At 50.4% G+C, this 15,213-nt stretch overlaps 1 protein-coding gene across 2 annotated transcripts in view; it reads left to right on the forward strand.

Annotated features, from left to right (window-relative positions):
- LOC125155845 (cytochrome P450 4F3-like) overlaps positions 1-15,213 on the forward strand; it is a 98,154-nt gene that overhangs the window by 70,327 nt on the left and 12,614 nt on the right. The window contains exon 1 of one of the 2 annotated variants that reach the window (XM_047841622.1): positions 11,272-11,464. The exons of the other annotated variant lie outside the window; for it this stretch is intronic. Within the exon in view, the coding sequence (XP_047697578.1) occupies positions 11,273-11,464 (192 nt within the window). The 5' untranslated portion in view covers position 11,272. Of the gene's footprint in view, positions 1-11,271; positions 11,465-15,213 lie in introns of those variants that run through there. 2 annotated transcript variants of the gene reach the window in all.

The raw sequence follows: 15,213 nt of genomic DNA on the forward strand, positions 1-15,213 counted from the left end.
CTGAGCCACCCAGGTGCCCCTTGAGTGACATCTGTGTAATTCTTTACTGTCTTTTCAGGTCATGTATGCATTTAAGAAATTGGAAAAGGGGGCACCTGGGTGGCTCAGTTGGTTAGGCGTCCGACTCTTGGTTTTGGCTCAGGTCGTGGTCTCACAGTTTCGTGGGTTTGAGGGCTGCATGGGGCTCTGTGCTGGCAGCGTGGAGCCTGCTCAGGATTCTCTCTCTCCCCCCCCCCTCTCTGCCCGTCCCCCACTTGCACTGTCTCTGTCTCTCTCAAATAAATCAGTAAACTTAAAAAAAAGTAATTGGAAAAGTATCCAGCTATGAGAGTTGTGTTTTTTTAAATTGAAAGGTTAATCCCAATAACCTAGTTTGCCATTAATGGAACACGAAGTCTCAGTTGGAAATTTATCCATTTCATTTTAGTTTGTGTGTGTGTGTGTGTGTGTGTGTGTGTGAGAGAGAGAGAGAGAGAGAGAGAACCAGAGGACCAGGGAAAGAGAGAATCTTAAGCAGGCTTCACATCCAGCTCAGGGCTCACCATGGGGCTCAGTCTCACGACTGTGAGATCATGACTTGAGTCAAAATCAAGGGTAGGACCTTTAACCAACTGAGCCACCCAGGCACCCTGCAGTTGGAATTTTAAATGGTGATGTTCCAGTTATCCCTCTATTGTTGAATGTATTCGGGGCGATGATTGCCTTTAAGTGTATAGATTTCTGGACCACAAAAGCTCACATCAGGGTTTCAGGGAGGGGACAGCACATCCCCCAGAGATCCTGGAATTTGGGCTACATGGAGGTAGCAGGTGGTCTTTGAGACTGGCTCCCCCGGGGATGTTCCTGGTTAGAGAGAGGGGTACACATTGGATGTTTTGTCAACAGGATGGACCGTGCTGGAGACTGCTAACTGTGTATCCTCATATTCATTTTTGCCTTCCTATAACCCTTAGTTTTTAGTTTAGGTGCACGGCAGGCTGAAATACAGATTGCACTCGAATGCTTTTCTTGAAACTAGATTGGCTAAATGACTATACCCTGTCCCATAGGAAAAGTCAAAGAGTACCTGGTAATTCTAGAAGCTCTCCTTATGGAGAGGTAGACACTCTCTCTGTCCAGTTTCCCCTTTCTTCTTTGCTGCCTCTTGGGGGATGTGGGCACCTGCAGCTTCATCCTGGATCCAGGAGGTAAGACTACTCTTCAAGGAAGGTGGGGCAGATAACTAGATGCAATTAGGTTCAGATGACCCTGGATCCACGGCACCTCGGAGTTTTACTGCCAAGGGTACAATCACAGTCTGCTATTCACTAGCTGTTTGGGTGGGGGGAAATTGTTGGTCTCTCTGAGGCTGACTTCTGTTACCAGACACTTATAGCCACCTTGTTACACTGATGGAGAGACTGAATAAGGAAACATGAGCAACATCACTCAATCAATAGGTGGTAAGTAGTCTCTTCTTTTTGCATCGTATTCTAAATTTTAAAAGGCTGCAGTCGCAAAAGTTAAATTTAAGTATTGGGAAATGTGACAATCTCCTGTGAAGAAAATTATCATTAGAAGATGTAGTTAGTTGGGAACGCAAGCTGGTGCAGCCACGCTGGAAAAGAGTATGGAGGTTCCTCAAAAAACCAAAAATAGAACTACCGTACAACCCAGCAATTGCACTACCGGGTATTTATCTAAGGGATGCAGGTGTGCTATGTCCAAGGGGCACATGCAGCCCAATGTTTATAGCAACGCTATCGACAATAGCCAAAGTATGGAAACAGCCCACATGTCCGTTGATGGATGAATGGATAGAGAAGATGTGGTATATATATATATAGATATATATATATATATATACACACACACACAATGGAGTATCTCTCAGCAATGAAAAAGCATGAAATCTTGCCATTTGCAACTACGTGGATGGAACTATTATGCTAAGTGACATTAATCAGTCGGAGAAAGACAAATATCATATGACTTCACTCATATGAGGACTTTAAGAGACAAAACAGGTGAACATAAGGAAGGGGAAACAAAAATAATATAAAAACAGGGAGGGGGACTAAACAGAAGAGACTCTTAAATAGGGAGAACAAACTGAGGGTTACTGGAGGGGTTGTGGGAGGGGGATGGGCTAAATGGGTGAGGGGCACTAAGGAATCTACTCCTGAAATCATTGTCGCACCATATGCGAACTAATGTGGACGTAAATTATAAAAGATTAAAATAACGAATGTTTAAATCTAAAGAAAAAGAAAAACAGAAGATCCAGTTTGTTTTGAATATCCGTAGTTACTTCTGAGTAACTTCAAGGGCCTTTGATGCCAAGCTGGCCTTGAGCTAGGAACTAAAAAAAAACAAAAACAAAAACAAAATCCGTCTAAAGAGGCATGATCCGGACTTCATTTTTGCTTACGTGTTTCAAGAGGTGGACGTCACGAGGGTCCCAAGAGAGAAAAGAAGGTGGGGGGTGGGGGGTGGGAGTGGAAGGGCCTCCTTCAGCACCTGGGACAGCGGCCGCTCCGGGACTCCCTCCTCTCAAGCTGTAGGAGTACTTGCCCTGGGCTACTGAGTCCAGGGCCTCCAAACCTTTCTGGGCCCACAGATGGGGGGCCCAGGAGGCCTAGTGACTGCAAAAGAAGAAAGGAACATTGCAACCTTAAATGAATAAATATTTAGTATATTCTAAACTGAAAATAACATGTTTTTCTTGCCGAGTTCTTAACTAAAATTACTTTTCCCATTGGGGTGCCTGAGTGGCTCAGTTGGTTAAGCGTCCAACTCTTGGTTTCTGCTTAGGTCATGATCTCAAGGATCGTGGGTTCGAGCCCCATGTTGGGCTCTGCACTGACAGCGCGGAGCCTGCTTGGGATTCTCTCTCCTTCTTCCTGTGCCCCCCCCCCCCCCGCACACCCAATAAATAAATAAACTAAAAAATTTTTTTCCATATTCCCAAAACTATACATCTGTTTTTTTTTTTAAAGAAAGCGCCAGTGGAGTGAGAGGCAGAGGGATGGGGAGAGCGAACCCACGTAGCTTGATCTCACTACCCTGGGACCATGACCTGGGGTGAAATCAAGAGTCAGATGCTCCTGGGGCGCCTGGGTGGTTCAGTCGGTTAAGCATCTGACTTCAGCTCAGGCCACCTTCTCACTGTTCATGAGTTCAAGCCCCACATTGGGCTCTGTGTTAATAGCACAGAGCCTGCACTTCAGATCCTTTGTCCCCCCCCCACCCCCTGCCCTTCCCCTGCTTGTACTCTCTCTCTGTCTCTCTCAAAATAAATAAGTAAACTTAAAATAATTAGTCCTAAAAAAAAAGAGTCAAAGGCTCAATTGACTGAGCCACCCAGGTGTCGCAAAATAATACGTCTTCCTAGAAGAAAACACCAAGAAGGAAAAGTAAGAAATAAAAATCACTTTTATATCCATAATTCCAACAAGTCAAAATAATCCCTTCATATTTTCTCACGTATACTTCCAGCTTGTATTCGATTGTAATGTTATGCAAGTAAAAATTATATTTACATCTAAAATGTGCATTTACATTTACACGTCATCTTCTGTTTAAAAAATGCTCTTTCATTGTCCAATAAGTGCATGACAAGATGGACAACATCATTAGACCTTAGGGAAATGCAAACCAATGCAAAGCTTCCATTAAAATTGTCCTTGTCAAGAAATTTTTGGCTATCCTAAATCTTTTGCAATTTCATGTAAATTTTATCATCAGCTTATCTATTTCTACAAAAAGTCCTGCTGGGATTAGGGTTGTGATTTCTTCAAATCTATAAATCAATTTGCAGAGTCTTACTATCTTAGCAAGGTGGAGTCTTTCAATCCATGAATATTGCTTCTCTCTCCCTGAATTGGGGCCTTCTTGGGTTTCTTCCACAAGTGTTTTCAAATTTTCTTCACAGAAATCTGGAGCACATTTTGTCAGATTTATACCGCAGTATTTCACTTTTTCTGGTGCATACTGCTTTAAAATGGGTATATGAAAATATTGTTCCGATTGTTTGTTGCTTCTATCCAGCAGATTTGGCATTCTTTTTCTGCAAGGGACCATATGGGAAACAGTTTAGGCTTTGCACATCCCATCCAGGATCTCCTCTTCCTCTTGCCCCTCTTCTTTTACAATCGTCTTATGTTTGAGAGAGGGAGAGACAGAGACAGAGACAGAGACAGAGGCAGAGTGTGAGCGGGGGAGGAGCAGAGAGCGAGAGGGAGACACGGAATCTGAAGCAGGTTCCGGGCTCTGAGCTGTCAGCACAGAGCCTGATGCAGGGCTTGAACTCACAGACCGTGAGATCATGACCTGAGCAAAGTCGGACGTTGAACCGACTGAGCCACCCAGGTGCCCCCTACAGTCCTCTTAAAATATAAAAACACCTCTTAGCTTATAGACCATACGAAAACAGGCCACAGGCCAGATTGGCCCATGGACCATAGTTTTCTAATCCCTGGAATATAGAAATAGAATTTCTATGTTCTATATTCTAGGTAGAATATCTTTTGTATACATTTTTGTCTATTGATCATGTATCCTGAACTCCATTAGGTAATTCCCATTGGAACACAGAAAATGTTGTTGTTTCCTCAGTCTTAAAATGTCCCTTCCCTTGACCCACTTTCCCACTGATGAACCATTTCTTCCCTCCATCGTGCAGCTAACTCCTCCAAAGAGTGAGCTCTACTTGTGTTCAATGTCTCCTCTTGCACTACAAACAGGCTTTGAGTTTCTGCTAAGGACTGTGATGGTGAATTAATGAGAGAGGGAGGAGGAGAGGCATGAAGCCCATCGATCCCCAGGACTCTGCTGCACCTGCGTGTATTGATTCTAAAGGACAGGAGCCTGCTGTCACTAACTGCTGTGGGTGTCTTTCCTTTCTTGGGTATGTGGGCGACGCCCTCTGCTGGAAATTTTGGGGACAACAGGCTCTGGCCTGGCCTCTGGTCTCCATTAATTCAACATGTGTGTGAGCGTGTCTTTGTCTAAGTGTATGTGTGACTGTGTGTGCCTTCGTGCTACTGTGTGTATGCATGTGCGACGGTGTGTGTATGTGAGTGTATCCACGTAATTGGGTGCATGGATGGGAGCATGTGTGTAAATCTGTGTGCATGTGTGTTTGTGTGTGCACAGTGAGTGTGCGTGTGTAAGCGTGCCACTGTGTGCACGCGTGGATGCATTGGTGTGTGTGTGTGTGTGTGTGTGTGTGTGTGTAAGGGTGTGACTGTGTGTATCTTGAAGTCGCTAAACCCTGTAATGGGCAGGGACCTTAAGTGGTTAAAGAAGGGTGACTGGAAGACGCAGCCCTTACAAAGCTATGGCCAGGGCCAAGGGAAACCGTGGAGGCTAGTGCAGCGTCCTGGGGCTAGCATCAGCTGAGAGCCGCCACCACTGCCAGGTTGATGGAGCCAAAGAGTAGCTTTTTCTGGAATCCAGAGAGCTTAATTGTCACGGAGAGTGGAGGTAGCCTTTGGCAGAGAATGGACGCCATTTCTCTAATCTCCTCGGATTGCGTGCAGGTGCCCACCACTGACCAAACGCCATATTCTCATTTGACCACAAGAGGCTGTAGGGAGGCGGCCAAAGACTCCTATGGTAGCCCAGTGTCTTGAGCTGGGTTGGTGTCCACTCCACACGTCTCCGCAGAGGGGGGTTCAACAGTTCCTCTGGACCAGGGTGGCTCCCTTGTCTGCTGGCTAAGCAGAGATCAGAATGGGAGGGGGGCAAAATCCTGCCTGTTCCCTTGCTTGCCCTTCTGGTTTTGTTTTTGTTTTTCTGTGAAGTCCTTGGGCCCCCCTCCTTGGCTTTTGCATGAGAAATAGCCTTTTACCCTCCAGGGATGATCTCTGTTGATGGCGACCCCCATTGCTGGAGTGGTGGGGGTGGTCTGACTACTTTCCAGAGCTGGCACCACCCCAAAAGTCCTGTGCAGGGGAAGTTGATGCAGCTATTTGGGGGCCCCGCGACTTTCCTGAAGTTTCCTTCAGCCTTCTTTTTCCAAAGCCAGCTTCTTTGCTCTCCTGGTCCTTCTGCCAAGAAGCTGGAAACTCCAGCTTATGGGTCTGGCCATTGACATGCTTTGGGGGCTGGCTGGGTTTCCTGATCTTTATTACGGTGACTGAAATGGAACAACCGTTTCCAGCTTGAGTGTTGGGCCACATTTCACCACCGTGGATCTCCCTACAGGGCTGGTTCCTGCTTCCCTACAGGATTCATACTGAGGGAACTTGCCTCTATTGTCTTTGTTTATCTCAGCATGCCTGAGGAAGGAAGAAGGAATGACAGAGTTTTCAAGCCATTTGATTACCTCACTGTGTGCCGGGTGTTTACAGTCCTGCTGTGGCTTTAGGGGCAAAGAGCGATCGTTATTCACTGTTCACTCTTCCATGTCACTCAGGTTTCTGCTCAGAGGTCAACTCCACAGGGCAGCCCTCCCCGATTGCCTTCTTGGTCACTTGCTGGTTCTCATTCTGTTAATTCCCTTCATTACCACCCCACCATCTGACTTGGTCTTGTTTCCCATCGGCTTCTCCCGTCAGACATGAGCACCACCATCCAGAGACCTTATCTGTTTTGTTCATCCTGGGTCTTGGGTTCAAGCACCATGTCAGGCATAGAGTCTCTGGTACAGTTTTGTTGTTGTTGTTGAAGAACAAACTACCTGGGAGGTGTAAGTCCCCCTTTCCATTTACTGAGGAGGGCATGAAGAGCGGAGAGGACAAGTGACTTGTCCAAGGTCACACAGCCAGCAAGGAGCAGGGCTGGGATCCGAACTCTGTTGGGCTGAATCCGGAACCTGTTCCTTCCCAAAGGCAGAGGAAAGGAAAAGAGAGACTCCAGCCACCAGGCAGCCTCCCTGCTTGGTGTAGAGGGACCCCAAGGCTGACTCCTGGGACAGGTGTCTTCATGGGGTCACAAGAGACGAACTGCTCACCTGTTCTGTGCACCAACCATGGGCCCCTTCCCCACTGTGACAATCCTTGTTTCCTCTGAAATTTGTGTTTTCGTGATACAAATTATAGCAGCACAGTGTGGGAGACAGAAAGCGTGAGACAAGTAGCACGTGAGAAGGATCCAGACGCCACTTGTACTCTCTCCACTTCCACTGTGATGTGTGGATGCTTCTGGCATTTTCTCAGGGCATATGCAAACGTGCACACACACAGATCCACACACGTATTCACAAGCTCTAGCCGTAGACGAGCTCATTACTCATATGCCAATTTTTTCATTGAGGTATGATCGGCATATAACATTATAGTAGTTTCAGGTGCACGTCATGATCCCACATGTGTATATGTTGCAAACGATCACCGCGAAAAGTCTAGTGAACACCCACCTCCACACGTAGCTATAGACTGTTCTTTGTCTCGTGATGAGAGCTTTTAAGACCTACTCTCTTTGCCACTTTCAAATATACAGTACAGTGTTATTAACTATGGTCACCAAGCTTTGCATTGCATCCCTAGGACTGATTTATTTTATAACTAGAAATTTGTACCTTTTGAACTCCTTCACCCATTGCACCCATTGCCTACACCCTTCTGGCCACCAGCGGTGTGTTCTCTATTTCTATGAGTTCAGTTTTTTAAAGAATACATATAAGTGAGATCATATGGTACTTGTTTTTCTCTGTTCGGTTTATTTCACTTAGCATAATACCCTCAAGGTCCATCCGTCCTCCCATGTAGTCACAAATGGAAACATTTCCTTCCCATGTCACTTTGAAAGTTCCTTTCCCCTACTCTCCCTGATGGGGTCTGATAGAATGCTTGCATTGCCCTGTGAGGTTTTACCAAGCTCACTTTACGGACATGAAGACGGAGGCTCAGAGGGTGATAGGCTGTGCCCAAAGCTGGTGACTCACAGAGTGACTGCCACCTCTGGTCTGACACACACTTGTCCACTTCCCGGCTCTGGGTGTGGATGGGGGTTGATGTCTGGGGGGGGATGTCAACCTTTGCCTTTCTATGTGTTGGTGGGGGCCATTGCATAAGCCAGGCTTGTGTCATTTGGCAGCTGAGACATTCCTTGTTGGATGAGAAACCACTGGGGACGCTCTGATCCTTCTCTGGCTCAAAGTAGAATGTCCACACCTGAGGCTTCCTGCCTCAAGAGTCAGGGGGAGCCCTGGTCTAATAGACTCTGCCTCTTGCTCACTGGGGGTTGTTGGTTGGGGGATGGGGGTTGACCTCTGGGGGGGTCAACCTCTGCCTTTCTGTGTGAGGCTGGGGCCATTGCCAGAGGCCCTGTTTGGTTTTAGTCCTTGTGATGGCCCATCAAAGTTCAACACTTACTTATAGCCTCTGTATGGGGCCGGATTTTGCCAGCTGCCTTGGCCTTGGTCACTTGTGTGATCTTGCATGTGTGTGCTCTTAGCCCCCGTGTCAAAAGAACAACAAGCCACCTGCCTTTTTGTGCAGCATGGGTATCCCGCCCCAGGTTGCCCCTGGTGACGCTCCCTCTTCCTCCAGGTCTCTGCTCGCCCTGATGCCAGGCTGAAGGTGGGACCCTCCCCCCGGAACGTCCCTTATCACGGTCTGTTATGTTCTTGATCATTTACTGGATCACCGCCCATCTCCCCACCGGATGCGAGGCCCTTGACAGTGGAGTCTTTGTTCACTGCTGCATCCCCGGTGCCTAAAATTGTGTGCCCCCCACACAACAGATGGTCAGTAGACACGTGGTTGTGTGACAACCCCTGGAGATTTAGATTCTTTTTCTCCTTACGTTGTGACTGAAACAAAACAAGATAAAACTGGGAATCAGAGAAGTAAGCCTTTCCCCTCCCCACTTTCTCTGCAGAACCTGGACTCAGAGGTCTTAAAGCAACATTTCTTAAAGCTTGAAGGCATGTACACTTTTCCTGAGGATCTACTTAGACGCAGTTTGGAGTCAATATTTCTAGGCCGGGGTGCGAGATCCTGAATGTCCCGCAAGCTCTCAGGTGATGCCTACGGTGGAGGTCTGAGGACCACACTGAGTAACCGATCCTTAGAACTCAGAGGGCTTCAGGACCAGCCACCTGGACCCCCTGGCCGGAGGGAGAGGGAGGTTTGGGGTCTTCCCAGCACTCTGCCCGTGTCAGGACGACTCTTTGCCCGTCCCCTGCTCAGTAGCTTTGCCAAGCTTCGCCCGGGCTTAGGAGTGTGGCAGACCTGCGATCCTCCCAGCTCTGCAACTTGGGCCAGAGGCTTGCTTTCTCTGAGCTTCTTCTGTTTGCTCTTCTGTTAAATAGGCATCTTTGGGCCTTCTGGCTCTTGGGCCAGAGTTTGCTCTTCTGTTAAATAGGCATCTTCCCTCCTATGGATGTCATCACCTGGATCTCTCTCTCTCTGATTCCAGGGCACTGGCCCAGAGAGTTGGCAGGTGCGGGGGAGAGGGGGGGCGGAGATGTTGCTTTATCTCATTGGCAGAACACGCGGTGCACAATAGGTTTACTTTACATAGAGTACCTGGCACACAGAAGGAGCATTTTATGCACAGTACCTGGCACTCAGTAAGCATGCTTAATGTCGAGCACCTGCCACACAGTAGTCAAGGTTTTTGCAGAGGACACAGCAAAGAGTTCATGGCACACAGTAGGCATGTTTTATGCAAAGTACTTTGCACAGAGTATGCTTATTTTACGTAAAGCACCTGCCACACAGTGGGAGAACTCTAAGAGGGCATAGGCACACAGTAGGTATACTTTCCATGGAACACCCAACACACAGTAGGTGTGCTTTATGCAGAGCACCTAGCACTTAGTAGGCATGCCTTATAGAGGGTCCCCAGCACATGTAGGCATGCTTTAGGTCAACACCTCGCATACAGTTGACAGGATTTGTGTCAAAAAGAAGGGGCACACAGTGGGCGTAGTTTATACGACGTAGCTGGCTCGTGGTGGGCACACTTCATGTAGTGTTCCCAACACACTGTAGGCACAGTTTTTGCGGTACCCAGCACATAGTAGGCACACTTTACAGACAGTCTTCTGCAAACAGTAGGTTTACTTTACGTGGAACGCTGGCACAGAGAGCACACACACTAGTCACGAGCTCTTTCTTGGCAACTTATCTTTTCGGAGGTCCCTGATCTTTCCTACCTTCCTGTCCCCCTCTCAGGCCCTCATCTGACATCCCATTTCCCAGATGGCAAGACTGAGCCTAGAGAGGGCCGGCACAGCCCAAGGTCCCAGCCAGGAGGGGGCTGAACTGCGTGCAGGGTCTCCCAGCTCTGTCTGGGCCCCCCTCCCTCTCCTGGCCTCCTGCAGCCTTACCCCCTCACCTCCAGGTGCCTTCTTCCCACTGGGCCCTTTACTCCCTGAGTGTAATGCAAGTAACCCCAGCCAGAAGGGCTTTTTGTTCCTGCCCCCAGCGGTCTTGTGTCAGCCCAGGCCCTAGGCTGCTTGGAGGCAGGGCTTGAACTCCTGCCAGGCTGTGCAGCCAGGAGGCCCAAGGCTTCCTGATTCTGCGCTGGGAAATGGTGCATGCCTCTGGCCTGCCTCGTACGTGGAGAGGAGCCCCAGAGATGTTTTGGGACTAGGCTTGGCTGGACCCTGCCCCCATGGCACCTGAACTCTCACGTTCAAGCTTTTCCTTGCTGTGCCCTGCTGGCCTTGAAAGGGCAGGGGTGGCTGTTAGTTGGGGCCCAAGAGTCACTTTGCCCCTCCCTCACCGGATCCCCCACCCCCACATGGGAGGTGCTGAGTTCTGAGGATCCAATCCCATACTCTATAACAGGGAAGTCCCCCTCCCCCACCTACTAGTTGGGCCACTGCCAGGTGGGGAGGAGGTAAGCAGGCAGCAGGGATTGGCTGGTTTAGCCTGGGCACTGCCAGTGTCCCCTAGGTCAGGCGCCAGGGACAAAGACTTTCCAAGAGGAGGGGAGAGGAGGCTGTGTGGATAAGCTGCCGTGGTCTGAAGGTACCTGGCTGGGGGTCTTGATCCTGGGTAGCAAAGGATGCTGCCCAAGGGTGGGGTGGCTCCAGAGAGCCGCTGGGAGCAGAGTGGCTACTGGTGGGTGGTTAGCTATCTCTCTGTGTCTCTTTCTTTTTCTCCCTCTCACTCACTCTGCCTCTCCCTCTGGAATTGTCTAGGTCCTCCTCCCCTCTCTGAATCACCATTTGCCAAGTGCTGAGCACTCACCATGCCTACCCCTCTCTGTCCCTGCCCCTCCCATTCCGGTGTGGAAGAGGGGCTCTCCCTCTGTTCCTGAAGAGTCCAGAGAGCTCACCCTTGGGCCCATTTCCTCGGCCTCAGGAAAATCTGTCCCCTCTGCCTCCAGGATGCTGAGCCTGTCCTGGCTGGGACTCGGGCAGGTGGCAGCCTCCCCATGGCTGCTCCTGCTGCTGGTGGGGGTCTCCTGGCTCTTGGCCCGCGTCCTGGCCTGGAGCTACAGCTTCTATGACACCTGCTGCCGCCTCCGGTGTTTTCCACAGCCCCCGAAGCAGAGCTGGTTTTGGGGTCACATGGGACTGGTGAGTGTGGGTGGCAGGACGGGCCTGGGGCATCGGGGTGGATGCACTTTCCCAAGGGTGGGGAACGGGGACCTGGGGTGGGGCTGGGGTCTGGGACAGCAGAGAAGGACTGCAAAGAGCCAAGTTCCCCGGTGTCCCCACAATCTTGCCAGGGGCCACCGTGCAGGGTCCGCTCCCTGCCTGGCCCATGTTTGCTGGCCTCAGGCAAACACATCGCCTCTCTGGGCTTTGGCTTCCCCACAGGAATCAGTTCTGGCCTCTGCTCCCCTCTCCTGCCATGGGGTGCTGCTGGGCTGGAGGAGAGGGGTGGGCTGTGCGCCCTTTTCTTCTGCCTCCTTTTTGTGATCTTGCCTTTCACTCCCAAGATAAATCAACGGGTCCCATTGCCCAACTGGGATAAAAGTTGACCACTTCCCCTTTCAGAAGGAATCACCCTGGCCTTGACCTTTGTGACCAAACCTATTTCATTCAGTGCCTGCATTTCGGCAGCCCGTCTTCACCCACTCCTGCCTGGTTGCCACCCCTGTCATGTTTCCAGGACATGACCATGACCTCATCATCCCCCGGAAGCAATCTGGTCCTGCTGACCACCACAGCTGCCCAGAACATGCGAGTCTTCTGGGTTCTCGCACACCACCCAGCCCTGGTCTCCACTTGGCTCTTCCTCACCCCACCTTTCCATGCAGGGAGGCTTCAGGGTCCTAACCGACCCGCCCTCTTCTCTGGCTCCCCAGGCCATTGCCTCACCTGGGGGGGCTCTGACTCCCAAGGGGGCCATCAACTCCCACCACAAATGAATTATAAGCTTCCAGCTCTCCAGCCCCAGTCTCCCCTGTGGTCCTTTCTGTCTTTAACCCCAGAGAGGTTTTTCTGAAATTTCACTTCTGTTAACACCACTACTCAGCTGAAAACCATTCTGTAAGACTGATCATCACTCTAGAGAGAGACCACGTGTTGCCTGGCCAGGCTCTGCTGCCCTCCTGGCCCCGTGCACACCCTGGACCCTCCAAGCTCCTGCTTTCTCTCCTCCACGAGCCAAACCCTTCTTACCTCAGGCCCTTTGCTTGTGCTGCTCCTTTGCCTGGAAGGGCTTCCCTTCCTGCAGCCACTGGGTCGATCCCTCCTTTTCTGGTTGCATTTTCAGCTCAGGTGTAATTTCTACGAACTTCCCTTGACTTCCCCCCCTAGACCTTGACCTCTGACTTGGTCCTGCTCACACTCAGTTAATTGTCCAGTTATCTGTTTATTATCTCTCTTTTTCTCTCTCTCACTGGACAGTGGCACTGGGGATAGATTGATATCTATAATGCCCGGCTCAGGAGCTGGCATACAGTTGGCACTTAATAACTGTTTGATAATGTCATGGTGGAGGCCTTGTTCTAGGTTTGGATGAACTTACCATCACCTCCCTTGGCCATCCAATGCCAAAGGGACAGGGTCAGCTCCACCCCGGCCACCCCACAAACCAGCTCATTACACAACAGGATGTCCTAAGCGTGTCCTGAATGTTACCTGATATTCTGGGTGTTGGCAATTTCTCAGCAAGTTATGGAGGTAGCAGGAATGTTATAAAATTACAGTTCCTACACCTCCTATGAGGGCTTGGCCATGGAGGCTGGTCTTGGTCACTCTTCCCTCCTCCAGTCCCTCTTGCTGTGTGACCTCAGCTGAGTCACTCTCCCTCTCTGGGACAATCTCCTCAAATGCCTCAGGGTTCTTAAGGAGCAGGAAACAGTCACAAAAGTGAAAATGACTTGTATTCACCTGTCTGGATCACCTGGAAGTATTTGTCAGGCCGGGATGGGGCTTCCCGTGGGACTGGAGAGGATGCCTCACTGGGAGGCAAGCCCCCCTCCTTCTCCCTTTGGGAGACGCGGCCTGGGTTTCTTCATTTGCAAAAGGCACGGCTGATGGGGGAGTCCATAGGTTCAGGGGATAAGTTCATAGATAGTCCATAATTTCATAGGTGGAGGTAGATAGACAGATAGACAGACAGACAGAAAGACAGATGGGATGCACCATGCAAGCTGGCGGGCAGAAGAGGTCGTAGGTGTGAGCTGCCCTCCTGACTGATGGGCAGAGCTCACACCCGTGACCTGGGGTCTGTCAGAGCTGGAAGGTGTGCACACCTTCACCCTCTGGGGAGCAGGGGGGGGGGCTGTGTGGACTGGCCAGGACATGACAGGACATGGGAACGAGCCCCAGTACAAAACGTGAGGCCACCCTGCTGTTCCCGTGGGCACCTCCCTGAGATTGGAACGACTCCCAGGAGAAGAAAGATCTGACTTCTCAAGCCAAGGTCGGCCTCTCTGGGGGCAGGGAGCATGTCTTCTCCCTGTGTCCTGGGAGGGACCCTTGGGACATGGAGAGTCTTGCAGGATCCCTCTGCCCCCAAGGGAAGGAGCAGGAAGAAACAGAGATCCCCTCCATCTATGCAGAGTCTGGACACACTGACCACTGCAGAGGTTGCAGGGGAACTAGCTGTGGCTCCTTCTGTGGAGGTGATGGCCCCTGTCTTGCTTGTAGGTCCACCTCACAGAGCAGGGCTTGAGGGTCTTAATTCAGCTGGTGGCTGCCTACTCGCAGGGTTTATGATCTGCTTGGGCTCCCATCATTTCTTGCCACCGTGGCATTGCCTGCTCTGTCATCATGTCACAGGTACCCATCTGGAATATGTGGCCATGGGCACTGTGGCAGCATCTGAGGGCCACATACCCCTCCCTGCCAGGCTCTGTGAGGTCCCTGTGGATTCCAAGGTCCTTTCTGCTCTTGGGCGACCTTGGTCATTGCTTTCTTCTGGACACTGCTTCAGGAGTGTCCTTGGGGAGGCTCAGTCCCAGGTATTGTCTTGGGGGAACCCCAATCTTGGGCATGTAGAACTAGAGACACCCTGAATCCTGTATGGTCAGAGTGGGTCTGATGCAGAGACAGCGGTAAGGGGAACTCAGAGGGGAAGCAAGGCATCTGCTGTTTGGGTAGGCTGGGAGGCTTCTTAGAGAAGGAGTTGTTGGAAGGGGGTCTGGACTGATGGGTAGGAATTTTTTAAGAAAAGAAGAGGGGCGCCTGGGTGGCGCAGTCGGTTAAGCGTCCGACTTCAGCCAGGTCACGATCTCGCGGTCCGGGAGTTCGAGCCCCGCGTCGGGCTCTGGGCTGATGGCTCGGAGCCTGGAGCCTGTTTCCGATTCTGTGTCTCCCTCTCTCTCTGCCCCTCCCCTGTTCATGCTCTGTGTCTCTCTGTCTCAAAAATAAACGTTAAAAAAAATAAAAAAAAAAAAAAAGAAAAGAAGAGAAAGTACATACTGTGGAGAGGAATAGCCCACTCAAAGGCCTGGAGGGGACAGAGCAAACACCTGTTTTTTTTAAAGTTTATTTATTTATTTTTAGAGAGAGAGAGAGAGAGAGAGAGCAAATATGCATGAGTGGGGGAGGGGCAGAGAGAGAGAGTGGGAGAGAGAATCCCAAGCAGGCTCCACACTGTCGGTGCAGCTCTTGAACTCATGAACCGTGAGATCATGACCCATGCCAAAATCAAGAGTCGGATGCTTAACCACCTGAGCCACCACACTGCCTTGCGAGCACCAGGGATTTGAGCAACCATGAGTTGAGTGCATAAAGAGCAATGCTGGTGATAGGCAGGGAGAAGGTGGAGGGGACAGCAGAGCCAGCGGGGCTGCAGGTTGTGTGGGTTCAGGGGTTTATTCTGAGGGTTCTGGGGAGCCATAGAGGGTGTGCACGGTAGGAGACACAGA

The sequence above is a fragment of the Prionailurus viverrinus genome, chromosome A2 (genome assembly GCF_022837055.1).
Source record: "Prionailurus viverrinus isolate Anna chromosome A2, UM_Priviv_1.0, whole genome shotgun sequence".
Lineage (NCBI taxonomy): Eukaryota > Metazoa > Chordata > Mammalia > Carnivora > Felidae > Prionailurus > Prionailurus viverrinus.